Below are 27,992 nucleotides of genomic sequence, written 5' to 3' on the forward strand. Positions count from 1 at the left end.
CTGGCGCCGTCGGGGACGGGGCGGGGCTGGCGGCGGGGGCGGGGACCCGGAGCGGGAAGATGGCGGCGGCGCAAGAGACCGACGGGGCAGGCAGCGCTGTGGTGGCGGCCGGAGGAGGTGGCTCCGGTCAGGTACGGAGGCCGAGAGGGGACTGAGGGTTTTTTCCCCACCCGGGGGGCCTCCCACGGGGCGTGTCCTGCCCCTTATCGCAGAACCCTGTGCATCAGGGGCCACTTACCCAGAGGGACCTTGAATACCGGGCCCAGGCGGGGCCGGGCGGCCCGGGAGGCCGGACAGTGCGGGGAGCGGGGCCCGGTTGCGCGCCAGGTCCCCTGCATGCTCGCGCCGGGCGGCCACCGGGCTCATTGCCCGAGCCCGAGACTGGCGCGGAGGGACGCAGACTTGTACCCTGGCTCCTTAGTTCTTGACTCCCGATTCCAGGATCCATGGCTGTTCCTACAGTGGTCTGGCGTTCAGGGTCTCTCTGGCAGTGCCTGCCTGACGTGTGGTCAGTGATGGATTAATTGGGAGTTTTGTATTTCTGGGGTGAGCCAGGTAGTCATCGTGGGTAAGGGTACAGGCTGTGGGGGGTGACAGACCCATACTACAGATGGGAATCCAAGGAACAGCGAGACTAAGTCGCTTGCAGAAGGTCACCCAGGGTGGGTTTGGGATTCATTCCATGCAGCAGTTCCCAGACCTTGCGGACCCGGGGTGGGCAGGACTGGGATTGGTGTGCTGTTATCATAAACTAACCTATGAGAGGTTTAGTCCAGGTGCTGATGACTTCTGACCCATCACCGCCTCACCTAAACTGAGGCTGCAAGTTCAGGCAGCCACCCTTCAGGTGTTCAGGGGATCTGTGGAGTGACAGCAAGGTGCTGTCGACCCACCCACTGGGATGTCACTGACATGTGGGAGGCAGCGCAGGGGAGAGGCGCTCAGGTTGGGAGGGGAGAAGGAAGCTGACTTTCTCTGTGACCTTGTGCTGGTTTATACCTTTCTTTGGGCGCTTATTTCCCCAGTGGTAAGTGGAGGGGTTAATCGGGAGGGCCAGCGAATGTGATGGGCCACAAAGATGGCTACAGCCGTGTCCCTGCCATCAGTGGAGTGGGTAAACAATTTTAATCCTGAACGACTGGGGTGGTGACAGACCTCTGTGCCAGGCACTAAGGGAGCCAAAAGGAGGGGCAAATACTGTCACCTGAGAGGATATCAGGATGAGATTTATGTGATAGAGCCCGCTCCATGTACCTGGTTTAGCATCTTCAACTAGGGCCTGGCTTGGGGGTGGCCTCAGGAAATGTTTGCCTAGTTAGCACTGGACTGAAGGTTCGATCCCTGTCTAAGAGGCTTCCCGGTCTTGCTGAAAGGTCCCCTCCCTCCGCGTTTCTGTCAAGACTTATTCCTTTGCCTTTGGGATAAAGTACAAATTCTTTAGCAAATCAAGGCCTTGCACGATCTGACTTCCTTCAGACTACACTAGGATTTCTCAACCTCAGAGCTGCTTGACATTTTGGGTTGGACAATTCTTCACTATGGGAGGCTGTCCTGTGCACTTTAGGATGTTTAGCAGCATCCTTTACACATTAGATGTCAGTAGCATACACACCCCTCCCCAGTCGTGACAACCAAAAATGTCTTTGGACGTTGCTAACTGTCCCTGGCGGGGTGGGGCAGCGGGCAAAATTGCCCCTGCTGGAGAGTCACTGGGACGAGAGGAGCGTCGGCCACTCCGAAGCCCTTCTGTTTTCAGGAGTGTGCCTCACTATCTATTCTCACAGTCTGTGCTGATGTTTCTCCCTCTTTATCTGGTGGGTCCTTACGAGTCCTGTACCTCTCAGATCTCCTCTCCCCTACAAAGCCTTCTCTGACCCTCTCAGACTGGGTCAGGCTCCCACTGCCTCCTCGGCTCCCCTGTCCTGAGTCCTGCCCACACTGGCTTGTCGCTGTGCCTCTGTCTCCTCCACTGGCCTGGGAGCCCCTGGAAGGCGGAACTGGGACTGTCCTGGTCATCACTGTGTCCCCAGCACTGCCCGGCTGAGGACCTGGCACAGCAGGCGCTCAGTGTTTGTGGGGCGAATGCATTTTGAGGCAGAGGCTCGGCTGCAGTGGAATTCCACGGTGGATCCAGGCACTCGGTGAGGACATCCAGTCCGCATGCTCCCAGCCCCGGCCCAGCCTTGTGGTCTCAGCTGCTTCCCTGGCCCCTTAGTGAGTATTCTGTGTGAGATTGGACATGCGGGTCCAGGAGCAGGAACTCTGTCTTAGTCTCTGCCATGTCCATAGCCGCCACCACTCTCCCCTGGCCTGTGGGGTCTAGACGGGCCTCAGCAGTCTCGTGCTCCAACCAGCTTGCTCCTCCGTCAGCCGGGGACTGAGACACGGCCCCCAGATCCGCCATCCATTCCTACAGCTAACATGTGTTTTGTCCCCACTACAGGCTAGGCCCCTGCCAACGCTGGGGATGCAGCTGCGAATGAGACAGAGGCCCTGCCCTCTTGGAGCTCATGTTGTATTTGGGGGCTTTAGGGTCGGGGTAGGAGAACAGACAGGGACTAACGATACATTACATAAGAAACTATGTAGTGGGTCAGATGGTAGTAAGTGCCATGGACAGAAATAAAGCTGGGAGGGGGGCGGGCAGTGAGGGGTGGGAAGGGGAGTTGCAATTTAAACAGGGTAGTCAGGGAAGGCCTCTCTGAGGAGGTAACATTTGAACAAAGACTTGAAGGGGATGAGGAAGGGAGGCATGCAGATACCTGGGGGAAAAGCCTTTCAGGTAAAGGGAACAGCCAGTGCAGAGGCCTGGAGGTAGGAGGTGCCTGGTGTCGCTGAGCTGGTGAGTGAGGGGAGGGAGGTGAGAGCAGAGGGGTGGGGGGGGATAGGGGAGGTCAGGCCCTTGAGGGCCATGGTGAGGACTTTCCCTTCACTCCGAGGGAAGTGGGAGCCACCGGAAGTTACCTTTTTATTGAGGTGTGATTTAGATACAGTAACGTTCACCTGTTGTCAGTATAGACTTCAGTGGCTTTTGGTACGTTTACGCAGTCGTGCGGTACGAGTGTCAGCGCAGTCCGGCCTGAGAACACGCGCACCCGCTTTTGCGGTCACGCTCTGCCCCTAGCAGTGTTCCCTTTTATTGTGGAGTAGTGTTCTGTTGCACACACGCATCGTGGTTTGTCCATTCATTCCCTGGTGGACATCTGGTTACTTCTGGCTGTTACAGGTAATGCTGTTGTGAACATTGGCCAGTTAGCTTTCACGTGGACACACGTTCTCATTTCTCTCGGGTAGAGACCCAGGAGTGGGACTACTGGTTTGTACGGCAGATGCACGTTTCCCTTTTCAGGCATCGGCCACGTCTTTCCAAGCAGCGGTCAGTTTTCCCACCAGCAGTGTACAACCCCTCCGATTTCTCCACACCCTCGCCTGCGCTCGTGGCTGCCCACCTTTCTGATCCCGGCCATCCCAGTGAAGTGACGTGTCATTGCGGTTTTCATTTGCATTTCCGTGGGAAGGCTTCCAGCCAGTTTGTCTATGGTTGCAGATAAGACAACAGACCTGGGAGCCAGTGCAATGTGGGTTCAAATCCTGGCCTGGCCTTAAGCTTCTGTTTCTTGATCCAGAATCAGCTCAGACCTGCTGGAAACCCTTACTTGCTCTCCCCCCACCCCCACCAGTGCTCCGAGGAGCGAGGCCAGCCCTGAATGAGGGGGCCGTCGTGCCTGTCCGATCTCTCCTGCCCCCTGGCCACTCCTTCCCTGAACCTTTTCCCTCTAGCACGTCCTGTGCCCACGTATCAAAGACAGCTCCTTGGGGAGGCCTCCCTGGTCCCCTCAATCCAAGAGTCATTGTCATCTCCCCCTGCTTGTTTCCTCCAGAGCACTTTTCCTATTTACCATTTTTAAAAAAGCATTTTATTTATTTTTAGAGAGGGGAAGGGAGGGAGAAAGAGAGAGAACATCAATATGAGCAACATTGATCTGTTGTCTTTCCTATGCACCCCCGCCGGGAACCAAACCCAGGCATGTACCCTGACTGGGAATCGAACTAGTGGCCTTCCGCTTTGTGGGATGTCGCCCAGCGAACTGAGCCATACCAGCCAGGGCCTGTTCACTATGTTTAGTGATCCTGTTTCCTGTTCTGTGGGTGTGTTTCCGTCTAGACCCTGAGCTTGGGAGGGCAGGACCCAGAGCTGTATTTCCACCACTGGTCCCCCCGCCTAGCACAGGGCCTGGCACACAGTGGGTGCTCAGGAAAACCTTTGTCAACACACGAAAGAACAAAACATACCTGTATTTTCACAGTTTAGCCCTAGCCCTTGGGTCAGAGAGGGGAAGTGACACGCCCAAGATGTCACAGCCAAGTCCCGCAGCCTCGGCCGCAGAGCTCCCCTTTACCGTGGCGCTGTCCCACACCGTGGGAGGTGGCAGGGAAAAGCACGTGCTGGTTCAACAAACACTGGCCCAGCTTCCTGGCAGCCGCATCTGGCCAGGAGGGCCTCTGTCCCAGCCCCCCAGGGCTTTTGAGGCTGACAGAAGACATTGCAGAGGAGTGGGCTTGGGACTGTGGCGGGGGCAGGGCTGGGCAGTAGAGACCCCGGATAGGGTGGATTTGGGCAGCCTGGGTGCCGGGGGCAAGCCCTTCAGGGAGCGTTTGTTGATTCCAAAGGTATTTATTGACCCCTTGCCCTGCTGGTCCTGATGTGACCGTGACAGTCCCCATCCTACCTCTCGAAGGCTGAGGGGTGAGGGGGCAGAGCTGGGAGGAAGGAAGAGGGCAGGACTGGGGAGTGGGCAGGTGCAAGGAGAGGGGTGGGAAGAATTTCTCCATCTTGGGCCCTTCCAGACCCGGCATGAACTTCTCTGCTGCTGAGCTTCTGTTTCTGAGTGGGGGGGTCTTCCTTTGGGAAGCCCTGCCCGACTCACTGGTCTTCCCACCCTCCCATCGCCCTGCTGCAGTTGACCTTCCTGATGATGCTCACAGGTGGCTTAGCCTCCCTGGGCCTCCACTCGCCCGCGTGGAGATGCTCCGAGTCACAGCCGCGGGTGGTGCATACTGTGTTTGTTGCACCCGCCTTTGTTGTGGCTCACGGCAGTGTGGCTCACACTGTGGGTGCATTTTTCTCTGTCTCACCTGGTGTTTCAGAGCTCCTGAAGCGATGGGCCTGCACAGGGCGGGCCACAGAGGGGGCCTTGGGAACTGTTTGCCCGGGGAAGGACCATTTAGATAAACCCGCACCTTATACCTGCCACATGACCCCTTCTGCATTGTCCCCCAAAGCCACCTCCTTGCTCCCTGGGCTCCAGCCCCAGCCCCACAGAGCAATGGACAGTCCTCAGAGTCAGACTGTGTCTCTCGCCACCCTTGTTTCTGCAGCTGCTGCTTCCCTCATTGCCTCCTCTGCACCGGCTACTTGTATTTTAGGTCAGCTCTGATGTCCCTTCTTCCAAGAAGCCCTTCCTGACCCCCAGGCTGGAGCAGGTACCCTGTCTGTGCTCAGCCCCGTGCCAGGCGTTGGCACACAGGGGTGCCTCAGACACACCTCGTTGCATTCTCCCTCCTCACCCTGGTCTCCGTCTCCCGCAGGTGACCAGCAATGGCAGCATCGGGAGGGACCTGCCCGCAGAGACCCAGCCCCAGAACCCGCCGCCCCAGCCAGCGCCCAACGCCTGGCAGGTCATCAAAGGTGTGCTCTTCAGGTGAGCAGATGCTGCTCTGGTTTCATTCACTGCAGAAAGCTGAAATAAGAAAAGCATAAAGAAGAAAGGAAAAAGTCCTTGAGGATGACCACCATTTTTCTGTTAGTGGGGAGTTTTTTTTCTGTCTGATAGAATTCTTTTAATGTGGTAAAATATACCACGTTATTAAGATTCTAGGGATGCTGGAACAGACAGCACAAACTGGGAGGCCTAAACAGCACAAATTAACTTCTCATGGTGCTGGAGGCCGGCAGTCCGAGATCGAGGTGTTGGCATGTCTGCTTTCTCCCGAGGCCTGTCTCCTTGGCTTGTAGGTGGATGCCTGCCTGCGTCTTCACATGGTCTTTTCTCCGTGTGTGCCTGTGTCTGAGTGTCCTCTTTTGAAAAGGACACCAGTCCTAGTTGATTAGGCCCCCTAATGACCTCCCTTAGCCTTAGTTCCCTCTTTACAGGCTCATCTCCAAATACAGTCACCAAGGTACTGAGGATTAGGGCTTCACATATGAGTGGGGGGATACAATTCAGGCACAACGTACACATAAAATTTACTATTTTAACTTTTAAAAAAGTGGTTTTAGAGAGAGAGGAAGGGAGAAAGAGAAACATCGATTTATTATTCCACTTAGTTATGCATTCATTGGTTGATTTTTGTATGTGCCCTGACCAGGGATTGAACCTGCAGCCTTGGCGTATTGAGACGATGCTCTAACCAATGGGGCTACAAGGCCAGGGCCCGTTTTAACTATTTGTAAGTGTAGCCTTCAGTGGCATTAAGTATATTGACATTGCTGTGCGACCGTCACTGACCACCGTTCACCTCCACAGTTTTTTCCTCTTCCCAGACGGAAACTCTGTCCCCGTTAAACACGAGCTCCTCCTCTTCCCATCCTGCCAGCCTTTCTGTCTCTGAATTTGACTGCTCTCCGTACCTCATTTAAGTGGACTCAAAAAGTCCATCCTTTTTTTTTTAAGATTTTATTTATTTTTATTTTTTAAAAATTTAATCTTTATTGTATTTTTTCAATTTCCATTATATTTATTTATTTTTAGACAGAGGAGAAGGGAGGGAAAAATAGAGGGAGAGAAACATCAATTGGTTGCCTCTTGTGCGCCCCCTACTGGGGGCCTGGCCCACAACCCAGGCTTGTGCTCTTACTGGGAATCAAACTGGCAACCTTTTGGTTTGTTGGCTGGCGCTCAATCCACTGAGCCATACCAGCCAGGGCCAGTCCACCCTTTTGCGATTAGCTGGGAGTGATCCTTCTACATGTGGATTTATATGGCCATTCCTGGGCAGTGGGAGCACAGGGCATGCCTCCTTGAAGCCTGGCTTCTGACCGAGGCCCTGGGGAGATACTGGGTGGGGCAGCGGAATATACCTGGGGCTGGGTTCTGTCTCTGCCTGTCTAGACCTGGTGGCAGGACCTTTGTTTACCTTTCTACAAAGTGGACGTTTCTTTTTCTTCCTGGGGAGGCAGCGAAATGGTCAAGAGACCAGACCGTGTAGTCAGGCAGCCACTTCCACCCCTCATCAGCTATAAAGGATTCAGGACATCGTTGTTTAAAACAGTCATCCCTGCCCCTGGCTGGTGTGGCTCAGTGGACTGAGCGCCGGCCTATGAACCAAAAGGTCACTGGATCGAGTCCCGGTCAGTGCACGTGCGTAGGTTATGGGCCAGGTCCCCAGTTGGGGGCCTGAAAAAGACAACCAATCGCATATCAGTATATTTCTCCCTCTCTTTCTCCCTCCCTTGCCCTCTCTCTGAAAATAAATAAAATCTTTAAAACAGTCATACCCTTGGCTAGAACATTCCCACGTGGCCATGGCCAGTTGCAAGGGAGCCTGGGAAGTGTGGTCTTTATTTTGGGAAGCCGAGCACCCCCGCTGAAAAGCAGAGCTTCTGTTTCTGAGGAAGAGCAGGATAGTGGTTCAGGGGGAGCACCGACTCTTCTCTTCTGTGCCGGCTTACTTGCTTTTCCCCCAAACTTCTAACTAATACGTGCTTATTGTACCAAAATAAAACGATCTAGACAATACAGAAAAGCATAAAGACGAAAGTAAAAAAGAAGTATAATACATTGGTGGTCGTCCTGTATAAGCACGGACCTGTGATTGGCCTTAAGTGAGATTACGTAAGAACGCTTGCAGACAGAGTTGTTCACAGTGGAGGACACTTGGGAGCAGCCTGCTTGCCCAAAATAGGGGATCAGCTGCCGAAATTGAGAGGGGCAGGTAGTGTCAGACTGTGTCTAAGAGCAAGGCCTGCTCTGACCTCTTAGCCGCCCCACCTCCTGCCCCTCCCTGAGCTGTGTGACCTGGTCAGGTGACCGCCCCTCTGATGCCTGAGTTTCCAGCTCAAGAAGAATCCCAGCAGGTCACAGGTAATGGAAGGAGTTCCGTTCCATGAGAGTGCCTGTGGGCTGGGGCGGCGCAGGGGCTGGCACACGCTCTGTCAGAGTTGGCCACGATTGCCTTTGTTCACTGTTTATAAAACCCTGGAACGTGTATTATAAAGAGAAACAGCTAAAAGTTAGCCGCCCCCAGTCCTCGACGCAGTCACCGATCACATTCTAGCAGGGGATGGAGCACCTGCCTGGTGTCCTCTGAGAGGGTCACACGGGACACTGAGGGGCTCTGTGGGAGAGAACTCTGCACTCGTCAGCCAGGGCTCTGCGCGCCATTCCTGACCTGTCCCCTGAGCTTCTCCAGCTGTGGGGCCCGTCCCTCTCCTCCCCCCATGTCCAATAAGTGTTTAGCGTTTTCTTTTTCTTCCTTTTTTTAAAGATTTTTATTTATTTTTAGAGAGAGGAGAGGGGGAGAAATAACTCTCGCACACTCCCAATCAGGAGACCTGACCCCCAACCCAGGCCTGTACCCTCACCTGGAATCGAACCAGCAACCTTTTGGTTCTCAGGCCGGTGCTCAACCCATTAAGCCACACCAGCCAGGGCACCATTTTCTTATGTAGCACTTTCTTTTATGCTTTCAGCAGGTACAAGTAACAAGTATTTTTATCTTTCCCTTTATTTTTACATGAGGCAGCCTGTTTCACGCAGTTCTGCACCTTGATTTTTTTCATTAACAGTATGTCTTAGAAATCCTTCCACGTCAGCACATGAAGGAACTCCCTTCAGAGAGGCGTTTTTCCTACAGCTACAGCGTAGGCTAATCTTCCTTAGAGCCAGACAGCACCAAACGGCAGCTCAGAGTCTCTCCTGGAGTCCTTAACATGGAACTAAGGCTTTGTTTTGAGGGGTCTGTGAACTCCCCAGAGCTTCCAGCAGATTGCATTAAAATGGCCTTTTTGGGGGGTAGGCTCCATCCTCAGATTATACCCCTGGTTACCTGGAGGGGAGGCGGGATGGGAACTGGGTAGGTAAATGGAGGGAGAGTTTCACTGTACGTCTTTTCATAAATTTAACCATTTTCTGAACCCATGAAAGTAATAGCTATGTGGGGTAGGAGTGAGGTTTCAAAGTCTTTTATTTCCTTACTCAGGGAAGTTGAAAAGCATTAGGTGTGGGCTGTTCCCATGCAGGCCTGGCGTCCTCCGGCAGGGCTTCCTGGCCTGGGACGCATGGGTGGAGGGCACTGTCCGTGAGGCCTATGAGTGGGTCCCCAAAACTGTGGGAATGTGAGGACACACAGATGTTCTCATGCCTTCAGGGCTCTGGGGAGCTGGAATCCTAAAAAAGTCTAGTCCGATCTGCCTCGTTTTACAGGGGCCCAGAAGACCAGACTAGGTGGGACCCCCCACAGGCCACGCCCTAAGCCAGGGCAAAGCTGCCAGTGGGCGTCCCTGCTCCCTCACGCTCCTTGGCTTAGCCGCTCAGGGGACAGCCTCTCTCGGAGGCGGAGGGGTCCCCAGAGATTGGCGGTGCTAGACCTTCCCCAGCCGTGTGCATCAGGGACTTCTTGGGGAGGCAGCAGGTGGCTCAGCTGGGCCATGGCTCCTGAGACCCCAGACCCCAGGGCTCCGTGGCTCCTACACAGAGACAAGTCCCCCTGCCTGGTTCTGCCCTTCTGCATAGTTTGGGGCTCGGCAGGGGGGGCACCCCGCCCACACCAGAATTCCCTTGTGGTGGTTTTCCATTTCATAGTTTTCGTGTGCCTTTTTCCTGTGATGAAAATGACAACAATAAGTAACATTTATACCTTCTGAATGTGTACCAGGCCTCATTTGGATGATACGTAGATGTCACTGTGCATGTATCTAAATCCGTGCATTGAATGCTCCTACAATGGGAGGTGGTGTTAGCCCCACTTTAACTGTGCAGGAAACGGAAGTGGAGCGAGGCTACGAGTTGTGTCAGAGGTCACACAGTAAGCGGCAGAGCGGGGCTTCAGAGCCAGGTGTTGCAGCCTAGATCCTGGGCTTGCAGCCCCTCTGCTACCTAGGTTTTTATACCTGTAATTAACTAGTAGTACTTGTCTCACTTAATAATTACACAGCTGCTGTATCTGAGAGACCTGAATTAACACAGTAGATGTTTTTTTTTTTCTCTCACGTGAACAGTATATACGTATTCCTGCCATATCAAGGTATATAATTATATACATATATATATATAAAACTAATATTGATATTCTTAGTGTGTTCATTTTTAAAAAAAGATTTCTTTATTATTGAGAGAGGGGAAGGGAGGGAGAAAGGGAGGGAGAGAAACATCGATCAGTTGCTTCTCACATGTGCCCCAGCTGGGGACCAGGCCCACAACTCAGGCATGTGTCCTACCGGGAATCAAACTGGCAACGTTTCGCTTTGCAGGACAACACCCAACCAACTGAGCTATGTCGGTCAGGGCTTAGTGTGTTCATTTTTATCAGACTTTTCCAAGTTTTTTCCAACAGTAGAGTTGGTCTGAACAGCCTAGCCCATTGCTACTAAAAATCCTGACTGCCCCGGCTGGTGTGGCTCAGTGGATTCAGGGCCAACCTGCGACCCAAAGGGTCACCAGTTGCATTCTCAGTCGAGGCACACGCCTGGGTTGTGGGCCAGGTCCCCAGTAGGGGGTGTGTGCGAGAGCCAACCACACATTGATGTTTTTCTCCCTCCCTTCTCCTCTTTCTATAAATAAATAAATAAATACATAAATAAATAAATAATCAGGACTGACCCATTATTTACTGTCTGCCTTGCTAGTTTTTAGTTGAGGTTTCTAAAATGTTGCTAAGGTTCCAAGCTTGTAAAACTAGGATCCCAGATTCTTTGGGTTGTCTCACTTGAGGGGTTCCAGGGGACTGGGATGTCACATTTCCTTGGTTAGAGGTTCCGAGGGTCCAAGCCCCTGTGCCCTGCGGTCACCAGGAGCTCCTGGAGGACTTGGTGCCGGGGGTCTGCATGGAGACCAGGGCAGTGCCAGGCCCCCCACACTAGCAAACCGTGGAATCTGGGGTGTCTCCTCAGACATGGCCTTCGGGGGCATCTTGTCTACTCACCAGTCCCGTGACGGCCTTCTTAGGGACTTTCCATAATCGGCCACCAGCCCCAGGTCAGGCCCTAGCGGGTGCGTGTGGATCTATGTCGGAAAGAACAGACTCGGGGAACTCACCACCTGCCCTGCTTCCTTCCTCAGGATCTTCATCATCTGGGCCATCAGCAGCTGGTTCCGCCGAGGGCAGGCCCCTCAGGACCAGGTGGGCCCCGGAGGAGCCCCACGTGTTGCCAGCCGCAACCTGTTCCCCAAAGACACTTTAATGGTAACCGCCGGCTGGGAGGCCTGACATGGGAGAGGAGAGTGCTGGGGAGGGTGGGGAGTGACACGGGCAGTGGGCCGGTCCCTGGTTACTGATGGGTCTGTGAGCGGGTCCAGAGCTGAGGAACTCTGGGCCTGTCTTACAACCCATGAAATGTGTCACTCAGGCAGCACCCATAAGGAAAAACAAATTCTTTTGGTTTTGTGGAGGTCCTGTCTCTGGGGAAGAGGGACATCCGAAGGGTCACTCAATTGTTTAGACACTATTTTAACAGGGTCCTTAATGTATTTTACTTTAAAAGTACGTTCAGGCTTTAGAAGTTGCAAAGGGAGGAGTGCGGGGTAGGGGGGTGGGGAGGAGAGGCTGAGAAGGGCCGGGTGGGGGGGGGGGCGGGCGGGGGCAGGGCAGGGCAGAGGCAGGGAGAGGAAGGACCCAGAGCAGCCGAGGCTCAGGAGCATTCGAAGCTAGTGTTCAGACCCCAGTAATCCAGGCTCCACCCTCCTTCGTGGTTCTCCGCAGTCTGGGATTCCCGGTCTTCCCAAGTTCTGGTTGGCAGGGTGGCCACTGCTCAGCCATTCTCAGGCAGTGGCCCTTCAGGGCTCTGGACAAAGGCAGCCACGGGCACTTGAGAAGGGAGGGAGTGCTCAGAGGCACGGCTTCCCTGCGCTCTCAGCAGCCGGCTCAACAGCCAGTGCTCCTGCAGATCTTGACCGTGCTGACCGTGCTGTGTCCATGGCACCTGCGGAGCTCTGACCAGGACGGCGTGGGAGGCCGAGGAGGGAGAAGAGAGTTCAGGGAGGCCCTGATCCCTTCTAACCCCAAATTCTAATTGCCAGGCTGGCCATTCTTTAATTGGCTTTTGCTCATAGACATCATACACCAGACCAGGACAGACGTGGTCCGGGTGTGAGAAAAGAGATTTATTCTGCCAGCTGCTACTCTTCTCTCCACTGACCCCGCTCTTCTCCTCTTGACAAAGTTACTCGTATTGGGGTCCTGACCACTGCCACGGTTCCTAGTCTGCTCTTTGTCACCTTTTGAAGCTCTCACAAGTGTCATCTCCTCCCCCCCCCCCCCCCCCCCCCCCCCGCCCCACAGAACCTGCACGTGTACATCTCAGAGCACGAGCACTTTACAGACTTCAACGCCACGTCAGCCCTCTTCTGGGAGCAGCATGACCTCGTGTACGGCGACTGGACCAGCGGCGAGAACTCGGATGGCTGCTACCAGCACTTTGCCGAGCTCGACATTCCACAGGTGGGAACCGCTCCGGGTGTCTGGCCCCAGGGCTGCTGCGCTGCGGTGCTTTCCTCAGACCAACTCCTAGTCCTGCCTTCTGCGGTTCAGGCTCCAAGCCTGGCTGTGCCCTCAGTGACCACACACGGCTCTCTGGGGCCTCTGCGCCACGGCCTCCCCACAGCTCCATGTGGACGGAGTCGGAATTGGCCTAGGACCGTGCCGACTACCGCTAGGGCTGTGTGTTTCTGCGGTTTACACCAGTGTAAGATCAGTAACCGTCCTCGGGTGGGTGCAGTCGTTACTAGTCGGGCAGGCAGCCCATGTGGAGATAACAGTGAGCATCGATTAAGCACTTAGGGGCACCAAGCCAGGCCAGCTGGTGTAAACTGCCCTGCAGCCCTACAGAGTGGGGACTGCTCTCTCCAGTGATGAGGACACGGAGGCACAGAGAGGTTAAGTGACTTACGCAAGGTCACACAGCTAGTGAGAGATCCAAACTCAGGCTGCCTGGCTCTGGACTCTGGCAGCCGCAGACGTAAAGTCTGCCTCCCCAAGATGCCCTTCCTAACTCTCGGGCAGCCACCCTCTCTGGTCTGTCATACCCTGCCCTGCTCATGCTGGGGGTCACTACTACCTGGACATGGGTCTCTCCCCACGATGGGACTGTGAGCCTACTGAGGGTCAGGCTGGAGCTGTCTTGGTGACCAGTGTGCCCTAACTCTGTGCCCCTAGCCTGATCAGTGGATTTGCTGAGTCAGCGAAGTTGATGTCTCCTTGGGGCTGTGCTGTCATTCATTTCTCCCTGGCAGGTCTCCCCGGCGTGAGGGGAAGGGGCATGTCTGCTGTGCCTGTCTCTGTCTTGGTCTGTAGGGGTGACTGGACGCAGGGTGTGGACACGGTCTTTCTGAGGCAGATCAGCTACCCTGTGTTAAGGGGCAGCTCCCACTAGGATTCACGCCCAGGCCCCTCCCTCCCTGAGGTCCCAGCCAGCCTGAGGGGCAGCAAAAGCCACCCCCAAGGACTTGGGCTTCACTCTCCTTCCGGCTTTGAGGTGGGAGGGTGTCTCAGCGGCACCTGATGTTAATTTACGGAGGTGACTGATGACTGAATGGCTGAGAATTGGGGGTGGGGATTCACTGCTTCCTTCTCCCTGTTGGCCCGCCTTGCAGAGCGTCCAGCAGAATGGCTCCATCTACATCCACGTCTACTTCACCAAGAGTGGCTTCCACCCGGACCCCCGGCAGAAGGCCCTGTACCGCCGGCTCGCCACAGTCCACATGTCTCGGAGTAAGTCAGTCCCCACAGACCCAACCTGCCGTCCAGGCAGCCAGCAGCCTGGGCGCCTCAAGCCAGTGCAGGGCATCAATTCCCAGGTCCGCCAGGACCAGCAGAAACCCTGCGCCCCGGGATTCTGGGGTTGGCGCGCACCCTCTGTGCTCTGTGGACACCCCTTGGGCATATGAGAAAGCAGCAGGCTTGGAAGGAGCAGGTGGACAAAGGGGCTTTTGACGGGGAGATGATGGGCTAGCTCCTGTGCAGTACCTGGCTTGGTGGAAGTAGACGCCCAAAAACAGTCTGTGAGCGCAGGATGGGCTGACTGACACTCCAGAGTACTGTGACTGGACAGCGGGTTGATGGACACTCCAGAGTACTGTGAGTGGACAGCGGGTTGATTTAATGAAGAGAGGGAATCAGGAGGACCTTTGAGATTTGTTTCATCCACCGTGACCTCTAACCGCATCTGTGTCGACCCAGCTTGCGTAAGTGGGCGCTGCCCAAGCATGTGGCCCTTGGGGAGCTTGTGGGACAGTGCCTCATTCCATCTGACCTGTTCACATGGGGACTGTGTGGCCCTTGGCTTTCGGACACCGCCCCCCCCCGCCCCAGCAGCGCGCTTTACTTTCCAGGCAAGGTGCCGAGGGCCCTGGAACTGGATAAGGCCCCCATTCTCAGCCTTGCTGGCTGCCAGCTGGGGCTGAGCCAACCCCTGGGACTGCGAGTGGCCCCTGAGAAGCCCTGGGTCAGGGATAGCCATTCATGACTTCTGACATGGCCTTACACTGAAACAGATTTTCTCTGCCCAGGGCATCTTCTTAAGCTTTTTTTTACCTCTTGTTACAAGTACAGTTAACCCCTGAACAGCACAGGGGTTACGGGTATGGGCCTCTGCACAGTTGAAAAGTATGTGTAATTTTTTAAAAAAGACTTCATTTATTTATTTTTAGAGAGAAGGGAAGGGAGGGAGAAAGAGAGGGAGAGAAACATCAATGTGTGATTGCTTCTTGCGAGCCCTCTACTGGGCACCTGGCCTGCAACCTAGGCATATGCCCTGACTGGGAATCGAACTAGCGACCCACTGGTTTGCAGCCCGCGCTCCACCCACTGAGCCACACCAGACAGGGCTGTATGTATAGTTTTTTGTTTTTCTTTTTCTTTTGTATGTATAATTGTTTTACTCCCCCAAAACTTAGTTGTCCCTGGTATCTGCGGGGGATTGGTCCCAGCACCTCCAGCGGGAACCAAAACTCGAGGGTGCTCAAGTTCCTTATATAAAGTGGCGTAGATCAGTGCTTGCCGTTGGCTCTGCATCCATCGAGTCCCAACCACAGATCAAAAACAGTATGGGAATTTATTTTTTAAATCCTCGTGGAGTGGACCTGTGCAGTTCACACGTATGTTGTTCAGGGCCCAGCTGCGTGTGGTTTAAAATTCAAATAATCAACAACACAGTGAAACTCCTCGGCCCCCTGTTCCCCGCTTTCCCTCCTCCCCCAGTTCCCACCCCCCACAGGCAATGACTTTTGAGTTCATTTAGCTGTTTCTTCTGCTTTTTAATCCCCTGGCCCCCAATGCCAAGCTGATACCTCAGTTTCTTGCTTTTTCAGTTTGAGGCGTTATTTCCTGACTTCCTCTCGGGAAGAGGAAATCCCAAGACATTAACATAATTTTGATTAGATTAACATTCAGTATTCAAATGACTGAGGGTGTGACTCTCATTTACATCTGAACCACTCTGTGAACATAGTTTGTTTTTTCTTTTCTGTCCAACTTCTCCTCTTCCCTGAGGTCAGTGAGTGTTGGCATATTTTTGCTCGCTCTTTGTGTCATTGTCCTGGCGTCCACTGTCTCCTGGTTGTCTGTCACAGGAATCTCTCTCTGTGCTTGAGTTTCAGCAGCTCTGGAGAAGGCTCTTTTTTTTCCTTTATTTTAAAGATTTATTTATTTATTTTTAGAGAGGGGGAGGGAGGGAGAAAGAGAGCGAGAGAAACTTTGATGTGTGAGAGAAATATTGATGGTTGCCTCTTTTTTTTTTAATATTTTATTTATTTTTAGAGAGAGGGGAAGGGAGGGAGGGAGGGAGAGAGAAACATCAATGTGTGGCTGCCTCTCATGCACCCCCAACTGGGGACCTGGCCCGCAACCCAGGCATGTGCCCTGACTGGGAATAGAACTGGCGACCCTTTGGTTCACAGGCTGGCGCTCAATCCATGAGCCACACCAGCCAGGGCCGATGGTTGCCTCTTGAATGCCCCCTACTGGAGACCTGGCCCACAACCCAGGCCTGTGTTCTTAACTGGGAATCAAACTGGAAACCCTTTGCTTTGCGCTCCTGTGCTCAATCCATGAGCCGCACCAGCCAGGGCTCTCCCGTGGATTTTGAGAGCTCCATCTCGCTTTCATTTTCCTGCACCTGTGGAATTGTTGATGATCCCTCCGGCTGTTTGGGGCGGCACAATAACAGATTTCTATTCATGTGGTTATGTCTTTTTTACTTATTTTGATAAAAAATGTTGCAGCTCTGATTGGTGTGATTCAGTGGGTTGGGCATCATCCCGCAAAGTGAAAGGTCGCCAGTTCAATTCCCGGTCAGGGCACATGCCTGGCTTGTGGGCCATCCCCGGTTGGGGCTCATGCAAAAGGCAACCAGTTGATATTTCTCTCACACATCAATGTTTCTCTCCCTCTTTTTCCCCTTCCCTCCCCCTTCTCTAAAATTAAATAAATAAAATTTTTTTTAAAAAATAAAAATATCCCAGTCTTTGTGGCTGGGGCCCCAGACCAGTGATCTTGGGCGGATGGTGTGGAGGGGCCAGGTCGAAGTGCTGCATTTTGCAAAACGTGCTGAAGTAACAAGAATTCGTTCAGAGACTATTTTTGTGCCACAAGAAATGAAAAGCACTGCAGCTGCGGAGTGAGATAGAAATGCGACGTCCGGGGTTGGCTGATGTCAGAAATCGGGATACTGGCTCTTGGTCAAGTACTAATGGACGTCAAGCTGGAGAGCAGCTCCTCCTGCTTCAGTCAGCAGACGAGACTGCCAGCATCCCCCCATTGGTGGAGGGTAGTGCTGTGGAGCCTCTTGAGAAAGCTATGAGTGAAGTTGAAGAGAAATGTAAAGATTTAATAAAAGTTGCCCTGGCTGTATGGCTCAGTGGATTGAGTACTGGCCTGTGAACCAAAATGCCGCTGGTTCGATTCCCAGTCAGGGCACACACCTGGGTTGCAGGCTGGGGGTCCCTGGTTGGGGGCGTGTGAGAGGCAACCAGTCGATGTATCACACGTCAGATGTTTCTGTCCCTCCTTTCCCTTCTCTCTAAAAATAAATAAATAAAATCTTTTTTAAAAGATTTAATAAAGTGCACCACCAAGAAACTTGTGGTGGGCGAAGTCTCACAGTTGCTGACTTCTCCACTCTGTGGAGCAGTCCCCCTATTTGTAGGGACCGCAGGAAATAACTTCGAAGGGAAGAAAGTCAGTAGCTTCAGAACACGAAGCATGCCTGCTGCCATCAGAAGAACCTGTAGTGACACTAGGCAGAAAGGGCCAGGCAAGCACATAGCAGTGTTCCGGAGGCTTGACTTAGTGCCCACGTCAGAAGCAAGCCTCGTCGTGGTGCGTCCTCGGCCCACAGGCCACATCCCTGGGAGCTGGGAGCTAGGCCATGGAGACCTTAAAAGCCAAGGCGCCCATAGGGGAAAAGGAAGTGCATGAAGAATCATCTTGGAGAAGAAACAAAGCTTTAGGGCAGCACGTGATGAAATTACTTGTGCTTCTAGTGTTAAAATCAAAATTTGGTACGCTTCTCTTTGACCACAGTTTGGTTTTTCTTCTCCAGAAGTTCAGATATTTTAGGATGAGGTCTTAACAGTGGAACCAGAGACAGAAGGAAGGCTTTAAGGGGGAGAAGGATGGAAGGCTAATTGGAACGCGAGGGAAGATGTCAGTGGTACACAGATTACTCTGTGACTAGATTCTAATGGTAACCGGACTCCCTGACCTGAGGCCCCTTCTCACTGACCCGTCTCAGCCCCTGCCCCACCCCTGCCTCCTCACCCCGAGATGTCATTGTTACCACGGAACCATTGCGGGGATGTCGGCCAAACGGGGGGGCGGGGGGGGGTACGCCAAGTCATGATTGGACAGTCTGGATGTGATATATTTTTATAATTTCTATATTTAAAAAATAAACACGTGATTTAAAAAGTTAAAAAAGAATATCCCGGAGGATGATCTTTCTTGTTATTATCTACACTGCATTGAACAAAAAGTTGTCGGCTCAGTGCCCCTGCAGGCTGAGCACTGTTTCAGGTGAGTGTGTCCGGAATGGGCTCTTTGGATGTTCTGCCCTCTGCCTTCCTTTCGGAGATGCGGGCAGAGGCGAGCTGGGGGGTGTGGCCTGCAGGAGCCGTCCCCGAGGATACATCCCACAAGTGGGACTCCTCAGGGCTGCGGGGACACGTGCCTGACACCTCAGAGGTTGCCTTGAATGTGGCGCAGGGAGTTGGCTGCTCACTTGAGTCCTGTCTGTCCTCACTGAGGCCAGTGTTTTTTGTGGTTCTGCCTTTGGAGAATGAGGTCCTTGTCGCCGTGTGGTGAGGGGTGTTCACAGTCACTGACTGGGACGGTTGTCAGTGTGCGCCGTGAAGTCATCTGCAGCTGCGGACCTGGAAAGCCCACCAGCATCACCCAGCCTTGCCTCACACCTGGGTCCCCTTGGAGAGGGACTGGGAGCTGGGCACCCACTTCCGGGGTGAAGGATGAGAGTGTGGGAGCAGAACGGCCCCTCCCCAAAGGGCTAGCACTGTCTCCTAGAGATACAGTGCCGCCAGCCACTGCGTCATTTTAAGTTTTCTAGTGGCCACATTAGAAAACAAAGAAACTATAAAATTAATGTCAGTAATAATTTTATTGAGTGACATACTGTCATTTCGACATGTAATCAGTATAAAAAATCGCCGGGACATTCTCTCACAGTCTTGTTCTTCCTCTGCGCTGAGGCTCAGAGTCGGCCGTGAGGTGCACTCGCAGCGCATCTCCGTCTGGTCGGCCTGTCGGCAGTGCTCAGGGGCCTCGTGTGGCTGCTGCACTTCTAGAAGCTTGAACTTCGAGAAAAGGGGGCTCTTTCCTCCCCACAGAAGCCAGGTCCATTTTGCATTGTAATCCCATCTGGGTGCTACCAAACCGTAGAATGTTCTCCACCTGAGCCAAAGCCTCTCTCCTGTGCCTCCTCCTCTAGGCCCCCCGGGGCCCTGCTGGCATGGCTCCTCCCTCCCCTGGACAGCCTCGCCTGGGTATGGAACAGCGGTGGAGCCTGTCCCTCTGGAATTTTTTCTTCGGGATGCCCACCCCCGGGGGTTCACTGCTCCCCCTGGACCTGGGGACGAGGTCTGAAACGCGTTAGGAATGATAGAGGCGATGGTATGATATCTGTGTTAACAGTAAGAGCTACAGGCCCCGGGTTGAAACCTAGAGTCCATTCCCAGAAATGTATTTGAACGTGAACTTGTGTGTAGTATCCAGATGCCTGAAGCTCCAGTTCTGAGTGGGTAAGGATCTGGGTCCTATGGTTTGTGCATGTGTGACATGCAGGGACACTGCCTGGATGGGCTCTGTAGAGCAGAGAGCCACTTCACAGTGGTCCTGCCAAGAAGAGGTGGGGCGTTTGTCCCCACTCTCCAGAGGAGGGACCGAGGCCTGGGGAAGTGATGTAGCTCACCAGCGTCGCTCAGCTCATGTGAGACAGCCAGGATGTGACTCCAGGGCTCCTGTGCTTGGCCAGCACCCTTTCCCATCTCCCCATCTCTCCCCGGCTCCCGGGGGCAGGATGGAGAAGTCCACAAGAGGGGCAGGCTGCATTTTTTTCCCCAAATGAGGGAGAGCTGAAAAGTACCCAGGCAGGGTGGAGGTGAGGTTAGACATAAGCAAGCACCAGCTCCTTCCTCCTGACAGGTCTCGGCATGGCTCCGGGCAGGGTGGCAGAGGGCCCGTGGTCAGCCTGGGCCCTGCAAGAGGAAGTGAGGTCTTCTTCTCCCAGCTGGGGATTCACAGCCCCGAGGTATTTCTCACACCAGTGGTTCTGGGCCTTCTCCGGAACTGTCTCCAGCTTGCCTGTGCGTGCTCATGAATCCCTAGCTGTCACGGGACACTTGCCAGGGGCCGTCCCCTCCTGGGGTTCACAGACAGGCTGAGGGGGCAGACAGCAAATAAACCAGTGGGTTTGCGAATTGGGGGCACTGTTGCAATTGTGAAGGAAAGTAGAAGTGGTGAGGAGTGTGACTGGCTGGCCTCCTCGCGTGGGTGCCCAGGAAAGCCCTGTGGAAGAGGGGCATTTAACCAGGGACTGGAAGGGTAAGGAGCCAACCAGGAAGATCCCAGCCATGGTGGATACAAGTCAGGGAAGGAGCAGCGTGACTGAAGGCCCCGGGTTGATGCATTTGAGGAGAAAGAAGAGGGGCGGGCGAGGCTGAGACGTCGGTGGGGCTTGTGAGCATTGAAGGTGCCCTGCTCAGGCAGCAGGAGCCATCTGGGGTTTGGAAGTAGTGAGAGAACAAGATCAGACACTCGGTTTAAAAGAACTGCTGACTGCCCTGCAGAGAGAAGGTCATAGGAGGCAAGGGTGGCTGCCAGGAGACCAGCAAGGAGGTGACCGCAGTCATCCAGGAGGGGGACACTGTGGCTGGCTCGATATAGGGCCCTGGAGGTGGGAGTGGTAGTTGGATCGGAGGCGTGTGTCAGAGGGGGTGTCCCCGGGACAGGCAGGATGGAACAGACACAGCAGATTATGGAGCAGGAAGACTCCATGTTTCTGCCTCGAGTCATCTCATGGATGCTGGTGTTGCTGTAAAGATGGGGAAAGTGGGACTGGATGGGATTTGAGAGGGCAGCTCAGGCTTGCCGGTCGCTGTTCCCATCAGTTGGAGAATGGGACAGTGGGAGCTGGGGAGCCGGTGAGCAGCTCTGGGTGGGCAGGTGTCTGGGGCCTGGATCCTAGCAGATCTCATGTCCACGCGCTCTCTCTGCCTCCCTTCCACAGTGATCAACAAATACAAGCGCCGGCGGTTTCAGAAAACCAAGAACCTGTTGACAGGAGAGACAGAAGCTGACCCAGAAATGATCAAGGTAAACGAGTGGACCCTGGGGGCGGCGGGCTGTTCACGGCCCAGCAGCCAGCCCATGTGGCTCTCACCCGTCACCACCCCTGAGCCACTGCGGGGGCTCGGTCAAGTCTTCTCACCCCTCTGATCTCAGTCTCCCTCTCTGAACATGGGGTTAGGAAGCAGGGCTACCTCTCAGGGAGTGGGAGGATTCCGGATGAGGGTGGGTCCCTTCACTATTCCCGTTTTCCGATGGAGAGACTTGCCTGGAGTGTCATAGCCAGGGCAGGATTCACACCCAAGCAGTCAGACCAGAGCCTGAGCCCCGCAGGCAGAGCTGGGACCGATACTAAGTCTCCAGTAGGAATTGTGGGCAGGCGGGGGGCGCCAGGACATTACCTGTGCTGGGTGCCAAGAACCTTTCTTTCCTGCGAGGTGGTCCCTGGCAGGCAGTCCGGGAGCATGGAGGCTGCATGTGGGCCCCCCTTCGGGCCTGGGTTTTCTGCTCTGTCAGGTGGCTGGGGGTGCAGAGCTGTGGGTCTAGAGAGGCTGGCGTGGGGCTGGCTGGGGTGAGCCCCCAGCCAATGGTCGCTGTGGTGGTTGCTCCTCTGCCGTCACGATGGTCTCGGGAGCCCTCAGGAGGAAAGTGAGCAGGTGCCTCTGAGCCCCATCACCCCCATCTCCCCTTAGAGGGCCGAGGACTACGGACCTGTAGAGGTGATCTCCCACTGGCACCCCAACATCACCATCAACATCGTGGACGACCACACGCCATGGGTGAAGGGCAGTGTGCCTCCGCCCCTGGACCAGTGTGAGGCCCCCAGCCCCCTGGGGCTCCTGACCAGGCCATTCCCTTGTCCCCTGGGCCTCTATCTACCCAGCCCTCCCTAGATGCCCCCTTTCATCCCTGCACACCCCCCGGTGGCCCCAGCACTGACCACCCAGTGTTTCTAAGCCAGTCTGCAGACGAGGCTCCTCCAGCCCACGAGCTGTTTCAAAAAAAATGTGCATCAGTTGCTGACTTGAAATTGGGACAGCATCGCTTAAAAACCCAGGTTCCTGACTTCTTTGATAAAACCCTGATACATGGTCACCCTCGGGGCTGCCATGGGCTGGAGCGGAGCCAAAGCTGTCCCCTTCCCTGGGGCCTGCCCAGCCCTTCCTACCCTGTTCGCTTTGCTGAGATCAGGTGGCCCTTCAGCCTCGTGGCGCAGCCGCTAAATGTCCCGTCCTCCAGTCTCTGTGAGGGGGCCCATCTGAGTTTTCCCCTCGTCCTGGAGGGCCTGAGGGGGTCTCCCCACCCGCACGGGTGCCCATGGCCCCGGCCAGGCTGAGCAGTGCCCCTGCCCCATGTGCCTGCAGACGTGAAGTTCGACGCCGTGAGCGGTGACTACTACCCCATCATCTACTTCAATGACTACTGGAACCTGCAGAAGGACTACTACCCCATCAACGAGAGCCTGGCCACCCTGCCGCTCCGCGTCTCCTTCTGCCCGCTCTCGCTCTGGCGCTGGCAGCTCTACGCTGCCCAGAGCACCAAGTCACCCTGGAACTTCCTGGGTGATGAGCTGTACGAGCAGTCAGACGAGGAGCAGGACTCGGTGAAGGTGAGGTGGGGGTGGGGTGGGGCTTCCCAGTACCCTCCTGGGCTGCAGGAGGGGAAGGGGAAGTGGGCCAGGCCTGGGGACCTCCGGCCAGTGCTGCCCTGGCCAGTTTCACAACCTCCCAGGACCCCTCCCCGCCTGCAGCCCCGGCTGACACGGGGCCCCGACTCTGGGGCGTCTGTCATCGTCCTGTCACAGCCTTTCTGTGTCCTTGGCCAGGCTCCCCGGGTCTGGCCCCCTGCCCTGCCCTGCTCCATAGCCTGCTTCTCCCCGACTGTGGGCTCTGACCGGATGTCCCTGCTCACTGGCACCGTGTCCTTGAGTACCTCTCGGTGTCCCCACCTTTCTCGGCCTGCATCTGTGACGTTGAGACTCCATGGTGCCTGCCTGGGGTTATCTTTCATGCTGGGTTTCTGTTGTCTCTTCACCTCTCTGTCACCCTGCCTGTCACCCCATTGCGGTGTCCCTGTCTCTCACCATCTCCCTCTGCATCACTCAGCCAGCTTCCATGCCCACCTGTCCATCTCTGGCCAGCGTGCACTCTCTAGGCAGCCCCAGGGGCCGGGTCTGTGAGCAGGTTCTTCTGGGGGTCCAGGAGGAGAGAGGGGTTGGCTAATTGAGGAGCTGCGTCGGTCAGCCCCACAGCGAGGCCATGGCAGTGCTCACAGGTGTTCCCCCCCGCCCCCCTCTAGGTTGCCCTCCTAGAGACCAACCCCTACCTGCTGGCACTCACCATCATCGTGTCCATCGTCCACAGCGTCTTTGAGTTCCTGGCCTTCAAGAATGGTAGGGTGGGACCTTGGGGCCTGGGAGAGGCCACGGAGGGCTGAGGGTGGGAGGGTGCCTGGTGGGGGGACAGGGCCTTCCCCACTCTTCCCTCATTCCCCATAGGTCCTCTCCCTACTGGGGGTCTCTCAGCCCCACTCTCCAGGGCCTGGTGAACTGGAGAGGACGATGACCCCAAAACTCCCAGCCCAGAAACTCCCATCCACCAGGCGTGGTGCTGGGGGAGGGGCCGGGCCGGGCCGGGGAACTCCGAGGCCTGGAGCAGGGAAGCCCCAGAGCTGCTCCCATCACTCTGCCCAACAGGCTGCCTGCTGGGAAAGGCCCCCTCAGGGCTGAGCGGACGGGCTCCACCCGAGTGGGAAGGTGATAGCCAGGTCCCCAGAAGGCCCCTACGTCCTGAAGGTCAACTGTAGTGATGGCCAGGCTGTGAGGGGTCCGGCTGAGTGGCAGGCGCTGTTCTGAGTGCCCTCACTGGTTAGCTCTTTGAGTCCTCGCAGCCTTAGCCCCATGAGGAAGCCTCTCGTTACCTGTGCCCTTACTGAGGAAGCGGGGGCTCAGGGTGGTTAGGTAACTTGCCCGTTGTCACCCAGCTCCTATTGGCAGAGCAGGATTGGGGCTCAGGCAGTTGGCTCTGGCACCCACTTTCATCCTGTTGGTCCTGCCTTAAGACAATATCGCCATGATTAAAAGTTACATTCTAGAAGGTTGTAACATCAAAACTGCACAGTAAGTGCCCACCACTGGCAGGGAGTCCATTGGCCATGGCGTGTGCAGGTGCCGGCTCACAAACGCTTCTGCTGACTGTGAGCTGCGTCAGCTGGGGTCCCTCTTTTCCTGATGATACAGGAAGGCATGGAGGGGGCAGTCACTCACCCAAGGTCACACAGCAGGGGCGTGGGCCCTGGGGGAGCCTGGTTTTACACCCCATGCTTGCTGCCTCCTTGGTATCGGGCAGACCTTGGATCTCCTCGTCCCCACCAGGATCCCATCTGCAGACCCGTTCTCTCTGGTCAGGACTGGGGAGGTTTCTGTGAATGTCCCCTTTAAATCTCAGGGTCTGATGGGGTCAGGGGAGCCTGCCAGGTGTACTCGAGCTCCAGAATCAGAACTAGAGCTGGGGGTGGGGACGACGGCCAGGGCTGACAGCCCTCACTCACTGAGTGCAAAGCTGGCTGAGTGTGCCTGCAGGCCCGGCTGCGTGGTAGGCGGCCTCCTGTGGCTGCAGGTATTAAACACTCGACCCCAGCAGCGTCAGATGGTGCTGACGGGGAGCCCAGGACTCGGGGCTGACCTGGTCCCTGCAGGCTGGGTCAGGAACAGGTGCTCCGGTTAGAAGCCAGAATCCAGGGGCCTTGTGTGTACCCCAGGCGTCTATGGGCCACTTCCGTCATGTCCTCAGGGCAGTGGGCCAGAGGGGTTGGTTTTAAAGTATGTGTCCCAGTTCTTCCCAATCAAGGGAGGCAGCCTGGCACCAGGGTGGACAGCCCAGGTCTGGTGTCACCAAAACCTGGCTTGCAGCCACAGTCTGCCAGGCCAGGCTGCAAGGCCTCGGGGAAGTGGCTTCTCTGACCAGCCCTGAGCACCTGGTGCGTGGTGAGCACGTGGGATGTGGCAGCAGTCACTGTCACCAGTCGAGGGACTCCATTCAGAGGAGGGATGTCAGACGTGAGGACGGCAGAGGTTCTGCTTGTCCAGTGCTCCGGGTGGCTCTCGAGAAGCAGAGGCTCTTTATAGGTTGGGCGGGGGGTCATGTGCACCCCTCCCCCTGGGTGACCTAGCACCTAGCCTGGGGTCTGAGGGAGCCGCAGGAAAGGCTCAGCTCAGCTTGCCGGCTCCCCCCACCTCCCGTGCACAGATATCCAGTTCTGGAACAGCCGGCAGTCCCTGGAGGGCCTGTCTGTGCGCTCCGTCTTCTTTGGCGTCTTCCAGTCTTTCGTGGTCCTCCTCTACATCCTGGACAACGAGACCAACTTTGTGGTCCAGGTCAGCGTTTTCATCGGGGTCCTCATTGACCTCTGGAAGATCACCAAGGTCATGGATGTCCGGGTAAGGCCGGGCTGCCGTGCTGTTCTGGGGGCTGCCAGGGGTTAGGAGGGGGACTGTCTGGTCCGCCAGACTCTGGAGCTGGTCCCTGGGTGTTTCCCAGCGCCTGCTGCACTCCCAGGACCAAGGGGATTTTCGCACCAGGGGATTTTTCGGGTCACATGTGGGGCAGGGGAACTGGGAACAGTGGGGAGGGGCAGGGGCTGGAACAGGCATGGGGGGGGGGGCGGGAGCCAGCACGGCAGCTGACCGTGGCCCCCTCCCTGTCTGCAGCTGGACCGGGAGCACAGGGTGGCAGGGTTCTTTCCCCGCCCAACTTTCAAAGACAAGTCCACATATGTCGAGTCCTCGACCAAAGTGTATGACGATGTGAGTATCCCCCACAGTGGGCCACGGGAAGGGTTTCCAAGCACTGCACACCCCCGGGGTACCAGGGGTGGGGTGACAGGGCATCTGCCCGCTGGCTAACAGGTCTGCGCTTTATGGCCTGTCACACCCTCCAGTGACACCCATCTGCCATGTGTACTTCCTGTCTGAATCCAAAGTTCCCAGGGCCACCTGGAAATTCCCCTGGGCTGGCCTGCCAGACCAGGTGTGGGTGGGTAAGGACGGGGATCAGGGGTGCTGGGTAGGGCCAGAGAGGCTGGGTCCTAACCCCACCCCATGCCCCACAGATGGCGTTTAGATACCTGTCGTGGATCCTCTTCCCACTCCTGGGCTGCTACGCTGTCTACAGCCTTCTGTACCTGGAGCACAAGGGCTGGTACTCCTGGGTGCTCAGCATGCTCTATGGCTTCCTGCTGACCTTCGGTGAGCGGGCCCGAGCCACCCTCGGCACCCAGTTCGGGCAGGCACTCAGCAAACAATCCTCTGCCCCACGCAGGTTGTGCTGGGGACTCAGCAGTGACCAAGTCGGGCCGTCCTGACCGGCCCGTGCAGCACTCAGGGTCCAGTGTGGGAGGCAGACTTGTCCCCAGATAGGGACAACCCAGGGTGGGCAGGGGGTAGCCTCGAAGAGACGGTTGGTCCAGTCTGGGGGTCAGGGAGGGCTTCCTAGACACTGTGAACGGCCCTTTTAAGTCCTCGTCCTCAGGAACCCACGCAGTAAACAAGCAGTCGGGCGCCTCACAGCATGTGACAGGTGCTGGGACTGGGTCGAGGTGACGGGTGCACGTTACTCGGTGGTCAGGAGACCTGTCCCAGGAGGTGATGTGTAAACAGGCTCGAAAGATGCCAAAGGAGGGAGCTGCCCAAAGGCCCTCAAGTGGGATGTGCCTGGGGGTTGGGAGCAGCTAGGAGGCCATTGTGGCTGGAGTAGAGTTGGGGGAGGCAGGAGTGAGGTCAGAGGTTGAGGATCGGTACACGTCTCTCTCTGCTCACGGCTGTCCCCTCACCACCACCACAGGTTTCATCACCATGACGCCCCAGCTGTTCATCAACTACAAGCTTAAGTCTGTGGCTCACCTGCCCTGGCGCATGCTCACCTACAAGGCCCTCAACACCTTCATCGATGACCTCTTCGCCTTTGTGATCAAGATGCCCGTCATGTACCGGATCGGCTGCCTGCGGGACGGTGAGGCCTGGTGGGTGGGCTGGCGGGAGGCTTCCGCTGGAGCTGGGCAGGCACAGGCAGGACTCAGGGCCCTGGGCTGAGGGAGGTGCCCTGTTTCCAGGCTGGGGGCTCAGCCTGAGGGGGCTTGGCCGGCCTTTGCAGGACCTCCCCACCCCACCCCCACCTGATGGTGAGCCAGTTGGGCCCCTTCCCCTCACACTGCCCCCCTCACCCCACCTCTAGATGTGGTCTTCTTCATCTACCTCTACCAACGGTGGATCTACCGCGTCGACCCCACGCGGGTGAACGAGTTTGGCATGAGTGGAGAGGCCCCTACAGCAGCTGCCCCCGTGGCAGAGGCCCCGACAGCAGCAGGGGCCCTCCCACCCCCACCCACTCCTGCCCCTGCCACGACCACTACCACTGCTGGGGAGGAGGCCTCTACGCCCCTACCTGCCAAGTCCACCCAGGGGGCCAGCTCTACCACCGAGCCCCAGGAAGTCTCTCCAAAGCCAGCAGAGGACAAGAAAAGGGATTAACTGTTCCTGGTCCTCACCGTCCGCTCTGGCTCCTGGTGACCACCTCCCCTGCCGACCCGGGCTCCTCACCTCCCTCCCTGTTGCCCTTTCCCTGGACAGATCGGGCTGGGGTGGCGGGAGGCACCCCCTTGGGCCAGGGCCCAGCGTGTGGTGTGGGGGCTGGGGCAGGTCAGGGCATGTGGTTTGTGGAGGGGCCATCTGTCTGTCTGTCTGTTCCTGTGCTCTAGCCATCTTGTCCTGCCAGCCCAGCACCATTGGGAATCATGGTGAAGCCGACGCGGCACTGCCGAGGGGTGGGCCGGGCTGGGGAGAGGCCAGGGCCCTCTGTGGGATGCCCGCGGCCATCCATCGTCTTGTCCCGCATCCCTGAGCAGCCCCTCCTCCCAGACGCCGCCCTTTAACACAGTCTGGATTTAATAAATTCATGTGGGTGTTTAACTTAAACTCAACAACC

The 27,992-nt window shown here is 56.1% G+C and overlaps 1 protein-coding gene across 1 annotated transcript; it reads left to right on the top strand.

The window, feature by feature from the left end:
• CLPTM1 (CLPTM1 regulator of GABA type A receptor forward trafficking) lies at positions 1–27,987 on the top strand. The gene is made up of 14 exons (XM_053915304.1): positions 1–131; positions 5,590–5,702; positions 11,280–11,403; positions 12,499–12,657; positions 13,809–13,926; positions 20,954–21,039; positions 21,705–21,825; positions 22,377–22,621; positions 23,311–23,404; positions 25,260–25,450; positions 25,721–25,816; positions 26,122–26,257; positions 26,853–27,020; positions 27,243–27,987. Exons 1-14 carry the CDS (start codon positions 60–62, stop codon positions 27,536–27,538), a joined length of 2,019 nt encoding a protein of 672 aa, XP_053771279.1. The 5' UTR covers positions 1–59; the 3' UTR covers positions 27,539–27,987.
• The last annotated feature ends 5 nt before the right edge of the window (positions 27,988–27,992 follow it).

The sequence above is a fragment of the Desmodus rotundus genome, chromosome 12 (genome assembly GCF_022682495.2).
Source record: "Desmodus rotundus isolate HL8 chromosome 12, HLdesRot8A.1, whole genome shotgun sequence".
In the NCBI taxonomy this organism is placed as follows: Eukaryota; Metazoa; Chordata; class Mammalia; order Chiroptera; family Phyllostomidae; genus Desmodus; species Desmodus rotundus.

Bases quoted from the DNA above. Each gene is read 5' to 3' on its own strand.
- CLPTM1 (XM_053915304.1), top strand. From the start codon at position 60: ATGGCGGCGGCGCAAGAGACCGACGGGGCAGGCAGCGCTGTGGTGGCG. The intron at 26,258-26,852 runs GTGAGCGGGCCC...CCACCACCACAG, and splicing joins TGGCTTCCTGCTGACCTTCG to GTTTCATCACCATGACGCCC. The intron at 27,021-27,242 runs GTGAGGCCTGGT...CCCCACCTCTAG, and splicing joins GATCGGCTGCCTGCGGGACG to ATGTGGTCTTCTTCATCTAC.